The sequence below is a fragment of the Syngnathus acus genome, chromosome 17 (assembly GCF_901709675.1).
Source record: "Syngnathus acus chromosome 17, fSynAcu1.2, whole genome shotgun sequence".
Lineage (NCBI taxonomy): Eukaryota > Metazoa > Chordata > Actinopteri > Syngnathiformes > Syngnathidae > Syngnathus > Syngnathus acus.
Window position 1 is genome coordinate 4,128,907 of NC_051102.1, and position 24,110 is coordinate 4,153,016.

General features: G+C 39.1%; 5 protein-coding genes across 5 annotated transcripts; 3 read left to right on the forward strand and 2 right to left on the reverse strand.

Annotated features, from left to right (window-relative positions):
* Positions 1 to 7,039: 7,039 nt before the first annotated feature.
* On the reverse strand, positions 7,040 to 9,302 carry tmem53 (transmembrane protein 53). The gene is made up of 3 exons (XM_037276711.1): positions 9,091 to 9,302; positions 8,820 to 8,923; positions 7,040 to 8,734 (listed from the first exon to the last, which is right to left on the reverse strand). Exons 1-3 carry the CDS (start codon positions 9,143 to 9,145, stop codon positions 8,033 to 8,035), a joined length of 861 nt encoding a protein of 286 aa, XP_037132606.1. The 5' UTR covers positions 9,146 to 9,302; the 3' UTR covers positions 7,040 to 8,032.
* A 684-nt stretch (positions 9,303 to 9,986) lies between these two features.
* toe1 (target of EGR1, exonuclease) lies at positions 9,987 to 12,757 on the reverse strand. Its single transcript, XM_037276705.1, has 8 exons — positions 12,387 to 12,757; positions 12,257 to 12,297; positions 12,060 to 12,156; positions 11,773 to 11,931; positions 11,475 to 11,588; positions 11,160 to 11,308; positions 10,863 to 11,025; positions 9,987 to 10,663 (listed from the first exon to the last, which is right to left on the reverse strand). The coding sequence occupies exons 1-8, from the start codon at positions 12,498 to 12,500 to the stop codon at positions 10,040 to 10,042; spliced, it is 1,461 nt and encodes a 486-aa protein (XP_037132600.1). The 5' UTR covers positions 12,501 to 12,757; the 3' UTR covers positions 9,987 to 10,039.
* Positions 12,758 to 13,007: 250 nt separating this feature from the next.
* si:ch73-382f3.1 (uncharacterized protein LOC100151273 homolog) lies at positions 13,008 to 15,094 on the forward strand. The gene is made up of 4 exons (XM_037276710.1): positions 13,008 to 13,447; positions 13,697 to 13,856; positions 13,930 to 14,105; positions 14,456 to 15,094. Exons 1-4 carry the CDS (start codon positions 13,298 to 13,300, stop codon positions 14,837 to 14,839), a joined length of 870 nt encoding a protein of 289 aa, XP_037132605.1. The 5' UTR covers positions 13,008 to 13,297; the 3' UTR covers positions 14,840 to 15,094.
* Positions 15,095 to 16,429: 1,335 nt separating this feature from the next.
* On the forward strand, positions 16,430 to 18,976 carry selenop2 (selenoprotein P2). The gene is made up of 5 exons (XM_037276389.1): positions 16,430 to 16,573; positions 16,835 to 17,091; positions 17,555 to 17,767; positions 17,859 to 17,967; positions 18,181 to 18,976. The coding sequence occupies exons 2-5, from the start codon at positions 16,865 to 16,867 to the stop codon at positions 18,439 to 18,441; spliced, it is 810 nt and encodes a 269-aa protein (XP_037132284.1). The 5' UTR covers positions 16,430 to 16,573; positions 16,835 to 16,864; the 3' UTR covers positions 18,442 to 18,976.
* A 1,047-nt stretch (positions 18,977 to 20,023) lies between these two features.
* elovl8a (ELOVL fatty acid elongase 8a) lies at positions 20,024 to 24,051 on the forward strand. The gene is made up of 8 exons (XM_037276387.1): positions 20,024 to 20,175; positions 20,790 to 20,856; positions 20,941 to 21,128; positions 21,680 to 21,760; positions 21,981 to 22,037; positions 22,129 to 22,243; positions 22,321 to 22,448; positions 23,543 to 24,051. The coding sequence occupies exons 1-8, from the start codon at positions 20,170 to 20,172 to the stop codon at positions 23,723 to 23,725; spliced, it is 825 nt and encodes a 274-aa protein (XP_037132282.1). The 5' UTR covers positions 20,024 to 20,169; the 3' UTR covers positions 23,726 to 24,051.
* Positions 24,052 to 24,110: the final 59 nt, after the last annotated feature.

Sequence of the window (24,110 nt, forward strand, 5' to 3'; positions counted from 1 at the left end):
AGAATGACGTTTATGGGAAATGTGTCAAGTTAAAGCGAAATCACCCATTGCGGAGAGCATCAGGGCCAGATCAGGGTGAACGTGATGAAGATGAAGACACAGACAGACAGGATGTCTTAAGATGAAGCAAACACATCAGCCTAGATACTGGACGCTGTCTATTTGGAGGACTGATCGCTTTGGCCGCCGTCCTTTTGAAGAATGTTTCTGTCATGCAGGAAGCCCCTCGCCTGGTTGCCATGTAACCTTTTGATCCATCACGAAAGCTACTTCCTGATCCCTCACCCCTTCATAGCGAGTGATCATCACTCACATGGCATGCTCCCGGCATCACAGTGGATGTGTGTGCGCGTGTGGTGTTGAATGATTGCTTATGTCACTAAGGACATAAAAGCAACTGTGTACATGTTAACATCCATCAAGCTCCTTGAAATGGATGACCATCCAAATTATGGTCACACAACAACCAGAAAAACCTTCTTGAGGTGTTATGCACTGTATAAAATGGTAAATTATCAAAAAGGAGAATAAATTCCTCCAAAATGAGTCTGATAGTAAGACTGGTCCATAACATAACGTCATTTTTATTGACAACCAACCATGCTAACGAGTGAGTCTTGACTGCATGATACACACTAACAACTAAATGGAAAGTATTATTATGGTGGATGTTAGTTACCTCTGTTTGAAACTCTTAATGCGCCTTCTATAAAGTTCTGCGGGATAATTTGGGTCTACATTCAATATAGTACAATAAAATACCCATTAGCTTATTTCACACATGGAACTATAATATTCCAATTTACATTATAAAAAGTTCATTAAATCATTAAACACTCTATACTTGTTAGACTTCAACTCTTATTTGTACAAAGTCCACCACTTAAGCCTGCAACATAAATACAACTCTTTGGCAGGGTGTACAGTAAAAAACACTTGAGCGTGGGCATCTCTTAATCAAAAATGATCTTGAGTAGCTTTGGTAATTATACCATGCTTTAAAATATTTATAAGGGTAGAAAGCTGTTTTCGAGAACATCAGCTTCGTCCAAAACAATGCCAGTTGCAAACTGCTGAGTGTTTTCTGAATTGTTATTCCACACACACTTACTCTGTGGCTCTTTTGCTTTGCATCTTTTTTTTTTGCACCTTACTATTTGCATTTCTCCTCTGCTTTTTGTGCAAGAGGGAAGGGGGAGGGAAGGGACTATGATTTAAGATAATGAGAGGAGTAAAACATCATTAGTGCAAATTAACTTTTGTCAGCTGAGGTGATCAGGGGGTGGGGGTGCCACTGCCACTGGCGGCGGCTTAGATAATGGCAATTTATACATTAACTTCTGCTACCATGTGCACGTGTGTGCGCGTTTGTGTCCAGTGAGTGTCACCAAGGACTCAAAGAGCCACACCAACCATTTAAGAGCCTAGATTTATCTTTTTTTTTTTTTACTTTTCAATGCAGCTTAGGCAGTGGGATTCAAACTGTAAAGTTCCCATCATCTTACAATTTTGAATTGATAATTTTGTTGCCTGTAATTGAATTACAGCAGACTTATTTTTGTGATTCCATTAATTCCCATTGGACGATGTGTAGAATTGTTGACGTCCTCTTTTAGTCTTGTGTCTCTGGCAGTACAAGGAGATGTGGTCATGTATAATGCATATAGTTTGTGTTCCATTCAGCATGACACAATGGCCTTCAGTCTATTAATTAGTAACAAACGGTCATTGGGAACAAGACAAGCCGAGCATAGGTCAACCCTCTGCAAGGTCTGGCATGATAGGGACACTGATGTCTGACCTGGATGGATCATGTATTGTCTCAAGCCGAGCTGATTACTTTTAGAATTGTAACTTTTTGTGATTTTGACCCGCTGGGGTCTGTGCTTCAAATGAGATTGGCAAACGGAAAGGTGAACTGCAAGATGTAGTTGGTCGTGGGTACTTGGAGACCGACCTTCTTGCACCAAATTGTGCGTCCGTGTGTGATGCAGGTCCTTTCTATGACCACACTAAAGATGACACAAAAATGAGCAGCTGCATTTCCAATACTTAGTATTGCTTGTGTCACTTTTGCTTCTAATGATGATATATGATATAATATACAGTAAATGTTGCCACCCGTTGGATGAAATCATCTTGTAAATGTGACAGATGGATCATGTTTCTCTTTTCACAACACTGGATGATTTTAAAGTTTGAATGTATGTATATATAAATAATAAAGAAAATTACGAATAAGTTATAAAATAATTTATAATAATAAATGAATTTAAAAATGTTTTAAATAATTTGATAGTTTGTCATTATGGACAGTATATTCTTCCCATTCATTCTTCAAATGAAAATCCTGACTTCCTCATGCATGCTTCCCTGGTTCCGGTGGTGGGAGCAGGATTAAACTGCAGGTCCGTGTAGGTCCATTAGCTTGAGTGAAGCAGCTGCGGTGCATGATTCTGTTTCGACCTCAAGGTTTATTCCCCCCTAGTTTTCCCTTTGTTGCATTAGTTCACAGCGGAGGCACCAGCTGGCGCAGTCACTAGTGTTTCAGATGATAACATTAGAGTCGGTGCAAAATGTCAATATTGTGATTAGTTTGCATGCTGCATGAGTGATCGTCACAGATATTGTATAGCCGGGGACGGCATACAAAACAAAACTTGCTCCTGATCTCACAATATAAAAATTGCTTAACCATTTTGATTGGATAAGCTGACGTAATGTCAAGGAGAAACAAGTAACTTCAATAAAAATGTGATTCTAATAACAGCTGTGTTTCAGGGCCCTCTGTTAAAAAATAGGAGACAATTAACCGGTAGGAATAAATTATTTGTAATTATCACCACATGACCGAAAGCACAGCGAGAACAAGAGGGAGGATGAGCTTGTATGTTAATCAAGGCATGATGAATTGCCCATGTTCATACAAACACGGCTTCTTCATGAGTCCCCTGCGCATCCCTCTTTCTCTCTCACTCACACACACACACACACTAAACAGCAAATAAAGAGTGGGCGGAGAATAGAGAATTAATTCTATGAAGTGTGCTGGCGAAGATGGAATTAACAAACTGGCCAAAAGTCAAAATTCATGCAGGGATGCTCAAGTAGCCAATGTTTGTGCGCAACTGTGCAAGTTTGTATACTCGTGTGTGAGAATTTAAGTAGTGTACAGTTGTCAAGCCAGTGGTAGTAGCAATGACATAACTTAATCTGTTTAGTTAGCGGCCAGGGGTCTTTAGCTAACGGATTATCAGGCAGATTTGAGTAATAGACTCCTCATTTAGCTTTAATGCGTTTTGCATAGAGAGCAACCTCCCCTCATCACTCTTGAAGATGAATCGGCCGCCCAGCTACAAGATAAAGGGAAAAAACTTCTAAAGATATTAGTCAGCCGGCAACTGCATAAATCATAACATTTTTTTTCTTAATGAAGGCAAAGTAACATTAGCCTCTTTAGTGGAGCAACACAAATACATTCTTTAGAAGGCACTGTATGAAGTCTTTGCTGCCTGACGAGAGGTGTTCTTTCAACATATTTTTGTTTGGAAAAGACTTGAAAGAATGTTTAAAAAAAAAAAAAATGATGCATGTAACATACGTTCAAACATTCACCTACAAGCAAATAGACAAAGAAGCACCAGCAGCAGGCTGTCTGTGTGACATGCACATTTTGTTTGCTGCTTTTAATTTGACAGTGTGGAGCCTAAAAAAAAAAATAAAAAAAACACACACTCCCACGGACATTTACTCAAGACACACACACACCTCTAATTTGACAGCGCTCTAACAAGAGCCCGCTGCTTGTCAAATGTTCTCTAGTGGCAGCAGGGATCCGCACAGCCGAGGGGGTTCTGTTCAAGGACATCTGTGAAGGAACACACACACGTGCGCACGCTGGCTTTGAATAGGCTGCGAGAGGCACACATGCTGAGGGGCTGCTACACTGCTGCTCCTCATACTCTCCATCTTCCTTTCTCTCCTTGCCTTTTGGCTCTCTCTTTATCTAACATTCCATCGCCTCGCTTCCCTCTTTTGGTCTTAAGTAGAGGGCTGAGAGGATGAGATAGCCCAGGGTAGATTGTGAGGACACCTCCCTGCCTGCCCCAAAAACTGATTCCCTTCTCAGACTCCACACATCAATTTCCTCTTCATTCTTCAATCCAAAACACCAGGAGACCTTTTAAAGTTACTCAAAGGCACCAAGACTTTGGTCTTCTGGATTTCGACCCACTGAAAGCTGTGCGTGCTCATGAAGCATAAGCTTCTTTTTGTGGCTTTCCATATGTCCATGCCCCCATGCTGTCTCAAAACTTGACTTCTACGGGATACTTTGCTCATTAGGGGTTGACTTGAGTTACTTCTCAACCGCTGCCCACTCCACCTAATCATAAAGCTAGTCATGTGGCGCACGCCGGTGAAGAAAAGCCAGGTTCTCAAAACAGGGTGTATCACACGGACCGGTAAACCCAATGTGACACATTTGAGTGTGAGCTTGCGTGTGGTTTGTGCTTGGAAGGAGAGATAATGTGTGGAAAGGGCTAAGCCCTCATAAAATGAATATAATGGTGTATATGACAAAGTAGATTTTCTAACATTATATAGTGGGGACAAGAAGTGGACAATCCCTCCCCCCCCCCACTCTGTAAGTAAACAACATTTTAGTAATAGTTGGGAAAAAAAGTCAATAAAAACAGTATAGTTTGCAGTTTGTTTGAATTTGTTCATCTCCCCATTGGAAATAATAAAAACAAGTCTTTTCTGGAGTCAAACCTGTAATCTCTGTAATTTAATTTCCATAAAAGTGTAAAATTACAGAGAGGACAAAATAAACTTATATTTAGGAGTAAGTATTGATCTCAAGTATCGGTATATATTGGATGTTCCTGTGACATTGATTAGAAACCACAATGAAGAGAAAATGTGTATTTTCTTTTTTGTTATCGTTGGTCGAAAAGTCAAAGAAAGGCAGCTTTAGAATCAAAATGTCAATCAACAAATAACCAGACAGCGAAGAAGATCAGAGTTTTGCCATCTGATATTATTTGATATTGTATGTGTGTGCAACTGTCAGATAAAATCGTGCACATCCGATCCAATGATCTAGAAGGCGAGTTCACAGAGCAGCATCCAAAATGTCACCATGTGTATAAATACAAACAAGTCATATTGAGAATGACATTAAACTAAAAAGCCAGAATGACATTTTTTGAAATATCTGCTAGGCTTGGTTGAATTGTCAGTCAGCTCAATTGGAACATGAACATTTGTATTTTTTTTTTTCTTAAATTGTCTATCACAACCAGACATAACATTGTAAAATGTAAATCACAGTTAAAAGTCAATGAAACTAAGGCAACGTGCGGTATATTGCCTGCGATTGTCAGAATGGGAAAAAAGAATATTGAGACTGTAATGCTGAGTGCTACCACTTAATACTATTAATCTTGGTGCGCCCCCACTCCACACACACACACACACACACACAAGTCAAATTGCTGTGCTGAAGTGGTCTGTGTCCTCTAAAAGTATGGTTCTTGACTGCAGCCATTTTCTGTAAAAGAGGGAAAGGCTAAAGAGAAAGCGCTGACCCTGCTTCGCAGCAATTTCCCCCTCATCAGCTTGTGAGACTTCATTAACTTTGTGGGGTAATTTCTTCCGTCAAGGCCTCATTTTTTACCTCGTCTTTTCATCCATCCTTCCAATCAACCATCCATCATGAGTTCTTTTGTGCCCTCTGCATAAACCTGCTGCATAAGACACTTTAGGAACTTTTAGGGACAGTATCTTAAACAAATGTGAAGCATGAGACCACAGCTAACTCAAAGCAGTGCAAACATGAAAGATCTAAAGTGCGACACTGATGCTGCAGTGTCTTTACTGAAGCCCAGGGCCCTGCGATGGGGCTGTTTACTTGAGAAGCTATGGAAGGATGTGGAGTGTGAGTCAATGCTGCCCTCCTCAGGAAATGTTGTCATACTGTCTGCAGATAGGTTGATATTGCAAATGAGAATCCATTGTCAATTGCATTACTAGGATAGTTAAAGATAAAAAAATAATACTAAATTAAATACAAATTAACGATTTTATGAAATTTGAATGAGTGTTCTATTGCATGTATTGAGTTTGTTTTATTATTGTTATTGTCATATTAATGAGAAGGGTTATATGGTTGTTTAGACTGCAATAAACAGGCCAGATTCTATCATGTCAGATTTTTAATCCAAATCATTCTCCGTTTGATCTTTATTTTAACTTCATACACAACAAAATACTTTATCATCACAAAATAATAATCCAGTCTTTTTGTTGTTTGCAATCACTGTGAGTGGGCGGCGCGGACGCACAATAGTGTTTAGAGATTTAGTAGTAAGTAGACAGAGTTCTCACCAGAAATCCGTGGATTATTTTGCCCTTCCCTGTGCAGCGTCGTCATAATCCTTGGCGTGCAGACATTTGAATGAGGAAATGTTTGTGTCACTGATCTTGCAAACGGACACCTGTGTGCGCGTGAACTGGGAAGAGACAGGTGAGAACGAGCTCGCACCCGATCATGAGCGCTCGTTCATGTGCGCGTTCCCGTTGGTATGCGTTTCATTTCTGTGGCTCGCTCCGGGGCGCGCAGATCCCCACGACAGTGCCAATGGGCCACATATTGTTGATTTTATGACACGATGCGTCGGGTCGGTCTAAATTTAAACACGGGCCGGGTTTGGCCCGCGGGCCAGATTTGGGGTATTGGGTTTGAACCCTGTAAAGTTGTAAGATTCATTTCACTGTCACTCAACATGTTGAAGACCTTCAAAAGTGAGAGTACCAGAATTTATGAAGCATTTACATTCCAAGCATCTGTACTGGTTTTGAATACCTGTATAATTGATGACCCATTGGAGGAAGCATACAGTAGAATGAAAGAATGATTGATTTGTATTTGGCTGTGCCGATATGCAAACTTCCCTCTTCTTTTCCTCTCTACAGCTCCACGTTGACAGAAAATAGCAGGCCGCAATCATTTAGGACAAATGACTGTAAACGCAAGTATGGTTGAGAAGTTTTATTAGCAGTCTGATTCATTGAAGGCACATTAGTTGGGAAGAAGACCTTGAAACTTGTGGAGGACACATACAATGGAAGGAAAAAGTCTTCTCTCAAGTTGATTTCAACTTGGTTTCATCTGAGAAAAAAAATCAAATCAGCTACTCACGAGAAAAGCTGTCTTGAGAGCCGATAAAAACAAGATGGAACTTTGTGGCCAGAATTCCAAAAGGTCGCAAGGACAACACCCCACATCACCAAAAGCGTCTGGGTCTGTTTTACTTCAGCTGTAAGTGGGAAGTTCCAAATGAACAACTGAACTCGTAATTAATCAGAGGCACTCAAAAAGATTTAAAAAAGAAAAGTGGGAACTGAAAAAGATTAATCGTGGTTTTACATTTTATATTTAAAAAAAATTAAATAGGTTTTGAATATGGGGTGTGTCGATTTTTAAAAACCACGATGCATTCATTGCTAATTGAGTTGGGGGTTTTTTCACTCCAACCTGGAATCACATCAACAGCTTCTGGAAAAAAACAAATCAAAAGCCATTTCATCTTTGACATCTGCCGTAATGTGTTATGTTCCATTTTTTAACTCGACATTTAACTTTACAACACTCTGGTAAGATTTCCAACTTAATGAAAATCACAACTACTACATCTCAAAGATTACATACTGCAGGCGTATGCTCCAATATATATAACAATTAACTTGCCCAACTACTAATACTAACCTATAAGGCATCACATATCAAACACATTAAATAAAATTTCTATTAAGTCCCATTCATCCAGTGTGAATCAACTACCTGTTTTGTGTGTATTTATATAAAATAAAAATAAAAAAGATTTGAGAAGGCATGTGCTAAAATGATTAAAACTATAATGAATTCAATTGTCATACATATCCGATTAACCCAAAAAATGCAATGTCAACTACCTGGAGAATTTTGTTAGGATGTCAGCTTACTGAACACCACTTTCATTTCCATGCTTCACTGATCCTGAATCCGGTGTCTCTTCCTTATGCGTGTCCCATCGGTGTCCTTCATACAGGCAATTAGGAAATGACGGCACTTGCATGTATACTGCTCCGGATATTCCCGGAAATGACTCACATGGGCGCTGGAGACAAAATCATAACTGTCCACTGGAACACCTTTAAGCTTGAGGTTATCTGCAAAGAGCTTGACATCGTTTGGCCGGATCACCTGATCAGCTCGAGAGTAGAGGAAGAAATGTGGCCAGACGGGTGGCCTATCTTGCACTGCATCATAATGGTTCTTGTGCACATACTTTGTCAAGGGGTATAGCACGATTCGCAATAGGAAAACAGTCACTGCGAAGATTGCTAGCAGGAGGTACTTCAAAATAGAACTTATTTTTGGCCCCAAAGTGGCTGCCAGTGCCCGCACAGCCCCGATGACATTCCCACTACCAGGAGCGCTGTCCACAACAGCCCCGATGACACACAGGGAACTAAACTGCTTGTCGTTGTGCAAAAGCTCTATAATATATCTGTACAGCATAAATCCACCATTACTGAATATGTGGAAGAAAATGGGGCTCTGCTCCACCTCGTAGTCATAGAGGATCTCCAGCAACTTGAGGGCTGTACAGCGAAGTTCTCGATATCCAAATGATTCTGAGATAAATACAGTCTTGAGTGGAGCTGTGTAACGGAGAGTGACACAACCCTGTATTGGAAGAAAATCAGAAAATAATTTAAGATCGCCTCAAAACACACAAATAAATAAAAATAATAACAATAAAACCTTTAACCTGTTCATTGTAGATGGAGCTGTACTTCGTGAGGTGTTTGTCTTTGCAGCCTGCCCATCCCAACAATATCACAACAGGCTCTTTTGTTCCCTGCCAGTGTGCCTCTGGAAAAGGAAAAAGGATGCGCACTTACTGTTATCACGTCCAAACCAAGCAGATGTAAACCTAATTTAGCACGCAGATACGAGATTGACATTTACGCCGATTTGAAAAAGTTAGCACGTAAGCTAGGCTAACTAGTAATACGGCACAGGTGTCGAACGATGCTCACCGATAGTCGCTTCATCTGGAAACACAATATTGTAGTCGATTCCATCATTTTCCATTTCAGTTCGTAGGAGTCAAAGCTTGCTTTAAGTGACTGGAAGATTGATTACAGTAAGCGGGGATGATTAAGCCATTAGGGTACCGTAATATATACAGTGCAATACAGTTTATCAGTGGACTGTCACCTCAACTAACGGCAATTGGGGAACGCTACTATGCCGGAAGTTGTGTCTTCCTTATGGCCTCTTAAACATCATCCTGCGTAAATGATACAATGCTGCCCCCTCCTGTACAGGAGGTGTGTGCTTTGTTTTTCACAAAATTATAATGCAGGGAATGAACGCAGCAGAGAGCTTAAAAAGATTCCACTCCATTCAGAAAATCGTAGAATTATATATTACTGAACCATGTAGAAAAACGAAAGAAAATAATGAAATAGAAATAATTAAATAAGCTTTGGGACACTAAATCTAATGTTAAACTGATGATGAGATGCATGACAGAAGGGTAGGGGAAAATTGCTACCAATTTCTCGGTTAGGTCTAAGGTTAGGTACAAATTTAAGTTGGATGAAAAAGGTAATGAAGCAAGTGTCAGGAAGACTTTGCTTATTGTTGATGTACCTATGTATGAACACTAAGTAGAAATGGAAGATATTGAGCTCAGGAAAGGGTGAGAAAATGGAGTAGAAAAGTACATCACACCATTTTGAAAACGAGGATTCTTACCTTTATTTACGTAGCACTTTCAATTCAACACAGGCTCAGCTGCACTTGACAGAACATAATATGAAACAAGAAGTCTTTTTTTCAGCTGTTTCTCTATATTAAAAAAAATCAATTAAAACATGAGAATGTTGATGATGATGACCCAATGAGCATCCTTTTTTCTAGAAATAACTTTTTTTTTATTTCCAAAGTCACTTGATAGATTAGTCTTTTATCCTCCATCCTCTATTTCTTTTTTCCCCAAACCATTTCCATCTTCTGCATGTGGGCCTTGGATGACTTGGAGAAGGTGCTCTTTACTATGTTGAGCGGCGTTGACTTGCCACTGAGGTAGACCTTATTGAAGGAGGTTGGAGGCCATATCTGCTCCTCTCCGCTTGCATTCACTTCTTCCTTTTTCACCAGTGTGCACGAGTAGGCAAATATGTATCCTGTCATGAAGGCATCGAACCCGGCTCGGTGGGTGCCCGACTCTGCCTTGTTTTCACTTTTTCCGGTCACTTCAGTGTTTGTGGACTCTGTGTTGTGCTCACCTAATTCATTCCCCTCGCTATTTGTTTTCACATTTTCACCTTCATGGGTATTACTGTCCATCAAATTTGTAATTTCCAGAAACCCTGCTGTCACATCTTGATGACCCTCCTCTGGATTCAATTCCAAATAGGGCATTTTGTTTTGGGGGGCACCGTCCAAATTGGAGTCATCATCCACTATCTCTTCTTTCTTTTTCTTCTTTTGACGTTTCCTCTTTTTCCTTTTGTCATCCTTTGATTTATCATCTTGGAAAATGATAAGGTCAGTGTCGTGGGACAAACGACACTTGGTGCCTTTTGAACACCAACCAAATGCCTGAAAAGACAAATACAGAAAATTTAGGACAGGATAGGTGATGACGTGCAAAAAATCTATTTGCTGACTAAAGAATTTGTGTACCATTTGTATTTAACTTGAGATAAGTAAACTCCAGACTGATTCCCATTCCCTTTTAATCCAAACAATAACTATGCTTCACTTGGACTATTTATAATCAAAGTTTAGGTAGACTAACCGAGAAGGACTGGCAAATCTCAGTGTTGACTGAGTTCGGAGCTCCAGCTGGACAGATTCTGTGGTCCACATAGCGGGACATGGCGCCGGCATACTGACAGAACTCCAGGTAGACATGACGACCAGTCTCAACAGAGGCCTCATTTCGACTGTTATCCAACTTACTGGAAGGAATAGAGAAAGACAACCAAGCAGTCAAAAATACATTACATACATTAACTGTACATTGTCTCGTCCTTCCCATTACTTTCTCAGAGCAAGACGCTTTAGCATGTACGCACAGAAAGAAAATACACACCATTTCTTATAGGCGTACTCCAGGTATGAGGCACTGAAGCGAAGATCGAATTCTGTGACATATTTAGTGTCAAAGATGCCTGCAGGAAACATCTCGGAGAGATCGGCTGTAAAGGTGGCTAAACGATCTGGTAGATGCGCATAGAAATTCTAAAAAAAAAAAAAAAAAAAAGTCATTAATTTCATTCTGAAAGAGCAGCCAAATAGCTGACAGCTAAAGCCAACCATTAAGTACATGTTCTGAAAACTATCTGCTTAAGAAATCTCTCAATTCAGAAGACCTGAACGGACAAAACCATGAATGTAAAAATCCTACCTGATAGAGAAAAGCAATATCAATGAGGCCATTGTGGAGCACCAGAGGTTTTCTTGCACGTAGCAGCTCAGTAAATAAAGCCCGGATATGAACACCCTGGTTGTCTGATCCTCCCTTGCAAAAACAGAGAAAGAGAGGAAACCTCAAAACTACACTTATTTGCATTTTTTTTTTTAATCCGTCAAACAATGTAGTAAGGATACGCTTGGCTCCACAGCATGTAGTTGAATGACAGCAAGATGATAGGTGAAAAAAAGTTACAAACTAAATTTTCAACAGGCTCAAATGGGATCATTACCTTATCATTACCCTTGTGATAGGGGATCCCCCCTGCATACTGCTTGTTGAAGTCAAATCCGTGTTGTACGAGGAACTGGACTGACTGGGGCTCTATGATGTACTCCTCTGAACACAGTAAGGTGAGGTTATATACCTGGACCAGGTATGTGTCTGCAGCCTGGGATAAAAAGTGAGAAGGGCACATTTTAGAGCTTCAACATAATTGATGAGATCCACAACTAATGTTATGCTAGTTTACATATGTCTCAAATTCAAAGCAATCAGAAAATATCTCGTCTTTTGCACCTCATTGCTGAGCATCTTGTAGCAGGCAATTCCCAAGGAGAGGATGGAGCGGGAGCGTGCTGCATGACAAATCGATTTATACCTGTCTTCTATAGATCTGAAACACAATAGTCAAGACAGCATTAGCAAGAAGGCCTCGAAATAAGCTTCGGAGGAAGTCCAGTTGAAATTAGGAAGGTCAGAAGATTTGTACTCACTCTGCAAGCAATGATGTTCTATTTCCAAGCCCACTCAGCTCCTACAACAATAACTTGCAATAAGTAGGGGTCATTTGTTGCATCTTTTATTCCTGCTACAGCATTTAATCCTATTTTCTTATTCACATACCGTATCAACAGCAACGAAGGAAGATGTTTTAATAGCCACTACCATAGCAGGCCAAAGTTCTTTGAAGTTGCTATTCTGAACATCAATAACAGGAACAACAAACGAGGATGTCATTTTGACTTTCACAAAAATCAAAGCTGCTTATACTGAAGCGAAAAGGATCGCGAAAGGGCGTCAATTGTGCATTTACTTGAAATAGCTGAGCTGGGGGGAAAAACAACCCTACCAACTATTTGCATTATCAGGTTCTTTCGGTTGTATATAACGTAATGTAGTCATAATGCAATAATAACTGTTAAGAGTCACTAAATGAATGCCGACTCGGGGTATAATTCGGCAGGTAAACACGACTGTCCACAACGTGCTCCGTGGGTCCTTTAGCGTCATACACATAGAGAGATAACGATAAGCCTGTTTGGCCAGCAGCAATATTTTCCAAAATAATATTTAGGATGTCAATATAATTTCGTATACACCACAAAGTAATCTTTTGAAAGTTTTCCCATTGTATATATTATCAAGATTTCCTGTTAATTTGGTGCGTGTTTCAATGTGCTTTTTTTTATTTCAGGCATTTGATTCAGGCGCATAAATGACGTCAAATGCCCAACTAGGAAAAGGAAGGTCGCCATTTTGGCTCAAACAAAGTCAGAAAGACTTAGTTAAATACGGATGTTTTGTAATTTAGGATTAACACAGTACCAATATTATGCCAATCGGTCTCGTCATGTGAGTGAGCTGACAATTGACAAATTAGTTTTTTTTCGAGCAATGTAAATGTGCAGTTTTGCTTAAAAAAAAAAAAGAAGAAAAAAAAAAGATGTTTACCTCTGCGGTGCCTGTTTGTCAGCATAACAAATTCATACAATAACAATACTATTAACGCTGGTGTTTGTTTGTTTTCGTGTACAATGGGTGGATGTTCGGCTCCTAATTGTTCCAATTCAACCAGCATCGGGAAACAACTGTATAGATTTCCCAAAGATCTTGTCAGGAAGAAGAAATGGGTTGTTAATTGCCGACGCGACTTTGAACCAACTCCACACTCGAGATTATGCCAAGTGAGTACAGTATCTGTCAATCCCTCGGTGGAAAAAAAATATACACCATAGTCATGATTAAGGAGTAGTAATTTTGTGTTTAAAAAAAAAAAACAGTTCTGGAATCTGATCATTCTTTCCACGCTTAATTTCTGTTATGTTCATGTATTACGTTTTTTTTTTTTTTTAATTAATTTTGTATTTATTATTGTAGCATTATTTTTTAAATCAATCTATCAATATGACCACATCATCCTCTCAATATTGTAGGACCATTTTGAGCCGAGTCAGTTTGAGGAGTTGGCAAAATCCCCAGCTGGAGGAAAGAAATTGAAGCCCAATGCCATCCCAACTCTCTTCAGTGCCGGAGACCCTCCTTACCCTGCAATTACTACTCCATTCATTATGCTGCCCTTGAAACCTGAGCTAGGTAAATGCTACTCTATATCCATGTGACCAGCAGAATAAGGGAGTACAATAGAATAGTTATGTTCTGCCTGTAGTGGAGAAGGAGCTGAATGTTGGTGATCATGGCTATGCTAGACGCACTCCTCTGCTTGGCCTTGAAGAGGAGGATGGAGATAGGCCAGCTGTGGACCAGCAGTCCTGCACACAATGCCACCTCCTCAAAAAACAGCTGGAGAAAGAGATGCAGCATACCGTAAGACTACAAAAGGAGGTGAGAGCGATTTTATTGGTATGGATTGATATACAGTAGAAGGGCTACACACCAATGTTCAATTGTCACGTCTTTGTGTGCATCTTTTTTGGAATGTGGTGAACTGTCAGTAAAATCTGATTGGAATCACAAAAGCATGCAGAATATGCAAATTCCCAAACTTAGATTGAAATCTGGAATCTCTGTGCAGCAGATCAACTCACTAACTGCTAGGGTGTGCCTTCAGCAAGAAATCATTCTAGGTTTGCATTAACACTTGTCACTACAAGTTTAATATAGTTTTCACAGGTGACAACATTTTCCAAGTGCAATAATGACCATAGCAAAGATCATTGCTTTGTGTGTCTCAGGCAGAAGAGATGAAGAAACGTCTCTACAGGCTTGACCGTATTGAGAAGGGACTCCAGAACTTTCTATATGAGGACCAGATCCGCGCTTTGTCTCTCACCAAGCGGTCTCGCCGAGCCGTCTGGTCTCCAGAGACTATCCTGAAGGCTAGAAAGATTCGAAGTGCGGTGGGCACCAAAGGCTACGAGTACCTGAGAGAGCTGGGGTACCCGTTACCCTCCTACCGGACTCTATGTAACCGCCTAGAAACCAAGATCATGGTAACGACTGACATGAGCTGTGAGGAATTGGCAGAGCTGGGCCTGGGACTCATGGCCACCTGCGATAGCCCAACAGAAGATGTTGGCGACAATGATGAGGAAGACCTTCTTGGTGTCTTGTCCTGATTTCTGCTGTTTGCGTGACTCATCAAGCAAATGAGAGCTCTCATCAAATGGACACTATTTGCTTTGCACCATTTAATTAAGGATGCTCTTTAAGTTTGATGAGATGCAGGAGAACACGCTTAACACGAGGTTACACAAAAGTATGCTGAGATTTGTTGAGAAACTTAAAACATGCAACCAATTGAGTCATGTGACCGCTAGCAGACCAAACACAAACTTTTTTTTTCATTTTACGACTCTTTTAGAAAACCCAAGGAACACAAAAATACAACTGACCACAATAATCCAGAACATATTAATAATGATGTTATTGTGTCAGACTAAGAAAAATTATACAAGAAAGCCTGCAATTGCACAAGCATGTAGCATGTTAACACATTTTTCTCGATGGGTAAAATGTTATGATACTTTTATGTACACTAGTATGCATCCAAAGCCAAAAAACAATCACTATCTATTTTTTAAGCACTCAATCTAGAAGGCACATTTGTTCAAGTTCAACTATAGTCACATGTTCCAATACTTTTGCTCACTTAAAAAGTGAGTGAGTGACTTCAAACAAAAGGTGCTTTGTCCGAAGTTGCTCATCACATCATGATGTAAATATCAAGAAATAAAAGCTATAATTTTAAACTTTTGTCTCATATTCATTTATTGATCTGAAACCCTTCAATATACAACCAAAACGAAGGAATAGTCTTTTAGAGGAAACCCTATATTAAAAAAAACAGTAAGGGACAAGCGGTACAGATAATGGACGGATATAATTCCTAACCCATTCACCTAATTTAAATGTGAATACCTTCTTAAAGATGAAAGTGTTGTTGAAGCATATCGTGTTTGTTTCTCTATTTGTTCTCGCTGTGCCTGCACAGATTATCTCCAGGGAAGGCACTCAATATTGAAATTAAAATTGGACACATTGGATAAAAATTAGCAAATTTGAAAATAAATATTGGTTTGATCAATGTGTATACCGTAATGTAATGCGAGTAGCCTACTATTTAAAGTATTGAAAAACTTTGCACTGGGTTCTCTTCTTGCACTGATAATCGTCATTGATTTTGGCCCCTTGCTTTGTTCCAAAGATCACATTGTGTGAGTTTTGAGTCACATGGCATTTAGTTACGCATAATATTGTAGACCAATGGTTTTCTTTTCTATCTCAGCTGTTGTCACCATTTTGTTTTAGTTTCATTGTCGCAACCTAATTTTATAGAAGTTTAAATGGTTAAATGTAGCCTTTGACAACACGTATAGTATATTACATTTACAAAAGATGTTTAAAAGTACATCACACTCGTCCACCGGTTATACACTGTTACCTCTAAATTTGAATGCCGAAGACGGTAAATTTTATGGATTTGAAGCCATATGGATGGATCATAAAGCGGTTAACGCATTAAGTATATTAATCCTAAACTAGCCGACTTCATTATTTTCCTATTATGCCAGGTGTCTGTCATGTATAATCCAAGATAAAAGTGAGAATTTGTTGGATTTGTTTTTCTGTACACAAGCTACTTTTAAACAGGTGAAAGTTAAGAGGCATGGACCTCGGACTTGATCAACCTTAAACATTTTAAATAGACACGTGTTGCACTGTTTGTGGACAGTGTTTCACTCCACCTCTTTGTTTGATTTTAGGGGGGAAGAGTCCAGCGCAGAAGCTTCAAAAACAGCAGAGATCTAATTCTCTCTTTAGGTCAAAAGGACAGCTAGGATACAACAGAGGTGAGTTGTTCTAAAAAATATATTGTATTTATTTTGTAAATATGAATTTTACTTGATGATGATGATTTTATTATTATTATTATTATTATGATCAGCAACCTTGAGAGTCTTGATGTACATGTAACATGTAAAAAAATACTACACCACGATGCTGACCATTATAGTCTACCAACCAAATGTATGATTTCAGCTACTGTTACAAGTTTACAGACTATTTCCTATGTTGCAAATGACTAAGACTGAATTCATGCCCTTTCTTAGGTGGGTGTGTTTCAACAGCCAGAGAGGACAATGTTCTCTCCCCTGCTGCTGTGGACATGTGCGGCCTTGCCAGGCCTGCTACTGGCCTCCCAAGCCAGTCTATTGGTAGAGGGGGAGGACGCAGGCACCAGGATCTGTAAACCTGCCCCCTATTGGGACATAAAAGGACAAGCACCCATGCAGATGGTGCTTGGAAGTGTGGTGGTGGTAGCACTACTCAAGGCGAGCTGACATTTTTGTCTCGTTCAGGCCTCCAAGTAAGAAAACCAATTAATATTTAATATTCATTACCGTATTTTCCGGACTATAAGGCGCATCTAAAAACCTAAATTTTCTCAAAAGCTGACAGTGCACCTTATAGTCCGGTGCGCCTTATATATGGACCAAATTCCTAAATTTAAACTGGCCCAAAGCATTGTGTCATGAAATCAATCATAAGTGGCCCGCTGAAGACTATGAATCATGAATCAAAAAGACCATGGATCATTATTTTGTGATTATAAAGTAATTTGTTGCGTCTGAAGTTTAAATAAAAAAGATAAAATGGCGATGGATTTGATTTAGATTAAAAATCTGACATGATGCATTAATGGTGCGCCTTTTAGTCCGGTGCGCCTTATAGTCCGGAAAATACGGTACTTCAAAAGCAGCGGTGGTGAGATTGTGTGAAAGAGAATAACAACACTAGTAACCCTTTTATTCTTCTGGATCCATTTTTAGAATCCAAGGCCTGCGTGACAAGCTGAACCGTAACAATTTGACAGAGGTTTCCTTCATGATAGTTAATGAGCAAGACCCTCAGTCCAGAGCAATGTTCTGGGAGCTGAAAAGAAAAGCTCCTCCTGAAGTTCCAGTTTACCAACAGACTCCCTTTCAAAATGATGTGTGGGGGGTGCTGGACGGTGACAAAGATGACTTCTTAGTCTATGACAGGTAAAATAATCTTACACATTGCAGTGCTTGGCTTTCCCAACATTAAGGAAACTCCAAATGTCAAAGGTCATTCTTTTCATGTCCTGTCCAGGTGTGGTCTCCTCACATTCCATGTAGTGCTTCCATTCAGCTTCTTGCAATACCCTTATGTTGAGGCTGCCATCAGAGCCACCTATCTTAAAAACATCTGCAACTGCACTGTGAGTAATCACTTCAACACAAATGCAATACTGTTACACATCAAATAAAATGACGGGACTGCAAAATCTAAAAAGATCTACTAAAAAGAGCTGTGAATGACTTTGCATCATACTGGTGTTTGTAATATTTTCATCATATTATTTTGCTGAATATAAAATATGAGAGTCTGAGAGACCAGATTAATAGTTAATAATGTTTTTTATACTCCCCAGGCTAATTTTACAACAGTAAATGGCATTCTCACAAAGAATGATACGCTACCATTCAATGTCAACCACACCACAGCATCACCCAGAAATCAAGTGGATGCAGTGGATTCCAAAATGACAGTAACAACACCTAAAACCATTCAGATAGAGCACCACCATCATCATCAGCAGCAGCATAATACAACTGGAAGCCTCAGTCACCTTCATCACCATCAACCGCCCTCAAACCACAGTCACCATCCTGTAAAAGATCATTTTGAGTAGACATTTATCTTTAACAGTTGTAGTAAAATATAGTGGTCTGTACTGTACTGAAACAAGATTGTGCTGTCTTCTCCAAGTGTGCTGAAACAGTAGCTTTCGTTCCTCCCTGCGTGCTCCTATTAATGAAGTCTACAGTCTCGAACCTGGCTACAGGAAGCTGCAGATGGATGTGTAAGGAGAGACGCTAAATTTGGACTGACAGCTGCTGTTTCTCAGACAGGCTCAGAGGATGCGGTGCACTGATGCTAAGTACACCTCAGTATGTTTATTGTGAACAAACATTTTGTCTTTCATGTGCTTCATTAATTAGAAATTGTCGTAATTAATGCCAATATTAATTATATTATTATATTATATAATTATATTATTTGACAACACGTGTACGGAGTCGCAATGTGTTGCTATTTCTTGAATTCGTTTCATTGGGGATGCACAGCTTTAATTTTTATGAGACTTATTTATCACAAGTTTTTAAGAGAAGTTACTTGTTGTGACTCATGTGCATAGCGTGAAAATAAAGTCATTCATACGGATATGTCAGTTTTCTGTCACCACTCCGATTGGCTGAGAGTCACCTGCTTCCGTCCCACAACGGCGCATAACGCCCTATTTCAGGGGTGTCAAACTCGTTTTTTTTCGCGGGGCACATTGTAGTCATAGTTTCTTTCGGAGGGCCATTATGACTGTCAACCCTAATAAATGTATGAGCACCTCATATTATATACAGTATAAGCTACAAAACAACAACAAATAACTCGTTTTCAAATCAGACTAGTAAAAACCGGTCAAATATTTAAAAAAAATATATTTTATAAAAGTGAAGACAATTTGCAATTCTAGTAATGACACATGAATTTGATGCACAATTTGTCTTCGCGGGCCACATAAAATGATGTGGTGGGCCGTATCTGGCCGCCGGGCCGTGAGTTTGACACCTGTGCCCTATTCTGTCTGCACATGTCAAGCAAAATCCCCAAAGATAGAAAACTCCACCCATGTGTACAGTTAGACTGCGTTTTGCACTGAACTTGCCCTGGGAATGAAAATAGGCCCCTTTCAAATCAGACCGTGTTCAAATTTAAAGGTTGCACTGATTTGGTAGAGATATCAGATGAGTGATAGTATCTATCAGGTGTATTTTAAAAACTGAGAATTTTAGACCTGCTAGTTCGTTCTGATGAGATGAGTCTGATGTGAATGACAATAGAATTCCTGCATGGGTGGAACATTCCTGTATGGGCGGTTTGCTTACTCATATCAAGTTTTTCCACTTGCTAGAAGTGCTTGTGCAAAAAGAAATAAATACTCTTTGAAGCATGATTTGAAGGGATTATAAGTTCTTCTGTGAATGTATGAAAAGTAATGAAAAGTAGTCAAACGTAAAGTAACTCTGTCACAAGTGTGTAAGGTTTGTGCACGAATTAAAACATATCTAGAATGGTGAAGTCTTATTTCTGTTATTGTTTTTGCATTTCAATATTGACCCTGCTTCATTGCCAAACTTAAGTCATGAAAGTAAGTAGTGAAAGTAGTGAACCGTAAACTGTTGCACCTTGAAATGAACCAGTTGAAAGTTGCGAGGTGTCGCAAGGAGGCAATATGACTTATTGTTGCAGAACAGGAAATGCTTCAGTGAGAAGTTGCATTACCTCACTTTGACGTTTGAAATGGAGCATGAGTTTGACTGGTGTTGGAACTGACGAGGAAAATAAATCAATCGCCGCCTAAATGGAGGTAGGTCCTCATGCTTAACACTATATACTAGTATAATAAAAGCTTTTTAGTAAAATTGAAGTTTGATGGCGGCTGAGGGTATTTTTTAGGCGTGTGCATGTTCCATTGCCAAACTCTTCATTGATTGACATTTGGTCTACAAGTTAACTCACTTCTTTGAAGCAAGTTAATGAATTTTCTTTTTACATTTTATGGTGTAATCAACAGAAATCATGTATAATTAATGCAATGTAATATCAGGGTTGGGCTGGCATGGTGGGTGGGGCAGTGGTTAGCATGTCGGCCTCGCAGTTCAGAGGGATCCGGGGTTCTATTCTTGCTCCGGTGTTCCTTTGTAAAAATTTGCATGTTCTCCCCATTTCTGCGTGGATTTACCTGGAGTACTCCCGTTTCATTCCACATCCCAAAAATATGCTTGGTAGGCCGTTAGCGCGCTCTAAAATTGTCCTTAGGTGTGAAAATGAGTGTGACTGGTCTCTCGACCTCTCGCTCTCTCTCTAGCAGGTGGCATTTACAGAACATGCTATTGTAAATATTTATCTATTACCTCTTTATTTGTGTTTCTTGGTTGCTTATTTTGTATCACAATGTTTATTGTTTCTATTTAAATTCAGGGTTCCCAGGAGCTCACCTTATGGCAAAAAGCCTCTTTATCCTATGAGAAATTTCTGGAAAAGGGAGGTATGCGTTCACTATCTTTTCCTTTTATCCTTTTATCACAAAAACATTTCTGGAATGTTCTTGATGTACTTTTTCTCTGTCTAGACAAGAGGATAGAAAATTGGCTGCTGGTCTACTCTCCTGTACCTCCTGGGTTCCTAATTATGTGCTACCTATTCGCTGTTTGGGTTGGGCCAAAGCTGATGGCAAGGAAGCAGCCTGTCAACCTCAAACTTGTCTTGATAGTTTACAATTTCACGATGGTCTGCCTGTCTGCATACATGTTGTATGAGGTACTACTATTATTTTTCTACTAATTTTGAACAAAATGAGCTAATTCAGATAATGAATATGGAGGAAAAGATACAACTATACTTTAGAAAAATAAGAGTTAAAAACAAATTAATCCTCTCTGATTTATTCATCTGCCTCTAATTTGATTTGCAAGAAATAAGATGGAATTTCTCATTTGGAAAGTGAATTTAAGTTTTGATTGGTGAATGACATCCCCTGTGTTCTAACCCACAATGACGCAAAATTACAATTACAATAAATAGAGCCCTTAGTGGTATTCAGAAGTAACACTTCATTATAATTAAGGTGCTTTTCTGAGGTAGCAAGGGAATTTCAGTTTGCCCGCAAGTGCAAATTGACACCTTGTCAGCTGTGCTTTTTAACATATAAATGGAAAATCTTTACTGCTCAACAGTTTCTTCAAAAAAACTCTGATGATACATGGCAGTGTTGTTCCTTTACTGATGCAGAAGTTTAAAAAAAACAAAACTAACAACATAACTGTTGTCTTTACATTACCTTTGAGTGTCCTGTTCTTCTGTTTTTGCAGTTTACAGTATCTTCCTGGATGGCAAATTATAGTATGTTGTGTCAGCCAGTTGACTACAGCAACGATCCACTGTCCGTGAGGGTAATATGCCCCGCCCCCTAAATACCACACTGTTTGTTTGTTTATTTATTTATTTATTTATTTATTTAATTAAATGTATTTATTTATTTATTTCTGTATGTATTCATGTATTTTCTTATTTGTTATTTATCAAATACAGATTAATTTTGTTCCTAAATTACTGTAAAATATTTTGACAACAGACTAATTCATTAAAACCTTTTCTGACCATTTTGCGCAGATGGCCAGCGTGTGCTGGCTGTTTTACATCTCCAAATATATCGAGTTCTGTGACACAGTAAGTATGATTATTGTTTCTGGTTCAAATATATTGACCACAATTCAAAAGTAACCTTGATCAGCATCTATTTACTATTTCTGTCACCCAGATGTTTTTCATCTTGAGGAAAAAGAACAGCCAGTTGACCTTCCTCCATGTCTACCATCACAGCACCATGATTTTGAACTGCTGGATAGGGTTGAAGTTCACACCAGGGGGCCAGTGTGAGTTTGCAAATACACAAAGCTGATATATCATTAAGCGTGCACATATTTACTCCTTGTGTCATATGTGCCCAAAGCTTTCTTTAGTGGCCTGGTCAACTCCCTGATTCATGTGGCGATGTATTTCTACTATGGTCTTGCGTCAATTGGACCAAGTATGACCAAATATCTTTGGTGGAAACACTACCTTACCATCCTACAACTGGTTAGTATTAATAGCATTAGCATTGAATAGACATGTTGGTTGAACTTGTCCATCTACAGCAGGGGTGTCAAACTAATTTTTTTCGCGGGCCGCATTGTAGTCATAGCTTCTTTCGGAGGGCCATTATGACTGTCAACCTAAATAAATGTATGAGCACCTCATATTATATACAGTAAAAGCTACAAAACAAACGGACAAATAACTCGTTTTCAAATCAGACGAGTATAAACTGGTCAAATATTTAAAAAGGCAGATGTTATTAAAAGTGAAGACAATTTGCAATTCTAGTAATGACACACAAATTTGATGCACAATTTGTCTTCACGGGCCACATAAAATGATGCGGCGGGCCGTATCTGGCCCCCGGGCCTTGAGTTTGATATCTGTGATCTACAGTTTCAAAATGTCTACAGCTTTAAAGCAGTCCTTAGTTGTCACTCACAACTTCAGATACAATCATTTTGGATGATTGGCGTTGACTGCACAAAGAAAACAGTCAATTGTTCCCCAAGTCGCTTTTTTTTCAGAGATATCATTTATTGGCCCATATGCACAATAAACGTCTTTTCGATAATGATGTGTACTAGTGTTTATCTTGGCGTATGGTGTGCGACAAACTCCTGATTAGTTGGTCATTGTTCTGATAGTTGCAGTTGTAGCTCAGCTCTGGACCATCTGTTGTCTTTTATAATGATGACTGCTGTTGTTTCTTTTCTGTGTGGCTTCCATTATGTAAGAATAATTATGGCGACCTCAGTGGTGACCCGGCAATAGTCTTCACTGACAGTTGGCTGCACAATTTCATGACCTGAAGCCGTGTCTGCATATGTGTATTCACTTTTGTGTTTTAGGAGAAGTATTCAATGGTGCTCTTATTTTGGATATGTCCATTTTTCCCTCAATTATGAGAAAAATAAAATCCATCATGGGCATTTTTTAGTCATTGCAAAAACATTACTCAACAAATTTTGTGCAATTGGTGTAATTGGTCTGTACTGATAAGAATTTGATCTTCTTCTGGGAAAGAGTTGATTAGAAGTGTGACTTTTTTGAAATCTCATATCATTTTTCATGTTTTCTCTCTCTCTTCACAGGTTCAGTTTTTCCTGGTAATCTTGCACACCGTTTACAACTTTTTCACTGATTGTGATTACCCTGACTTGTTGAACGTCATTGTGATTGTCTACGCTCTCACCCTCATTGCACTCTTCAGTCATTTTTACTACCACAGCTACCTCACATCAAAGACCAATGAGCAAAGGAAATGGAAGCAGTGAGAAAATGTATTTTATATATTTACACGGTGGAGAGAACGGTTGAGAGCGACTCGACTACACAGCAGTTTATCTAAGGTTTCTTTTATATGTACTGTATGTTGGCTCAAATTATTTTCTAACATGTCTGAAAACAATTCCCACATAGTGCAAAACATGTTCTAATGCATATGATTGTTGTTTCATTCAGTAATGATCCACTTGATGGCATAGACAAAATCAAAAAAGCTTGAAATCAGAAGCTAAAGAAGCAAAGCCAATAAATACAAACCTGTATCATAACTTTGGATTACTAACGTGTTATAAACATTTTAAACAATTTGTGTAAACGTTTCAACTTTTGTTTTTACTCAGGGTTAAAACACTTTGGGGTTTGTAAAAAATAAAG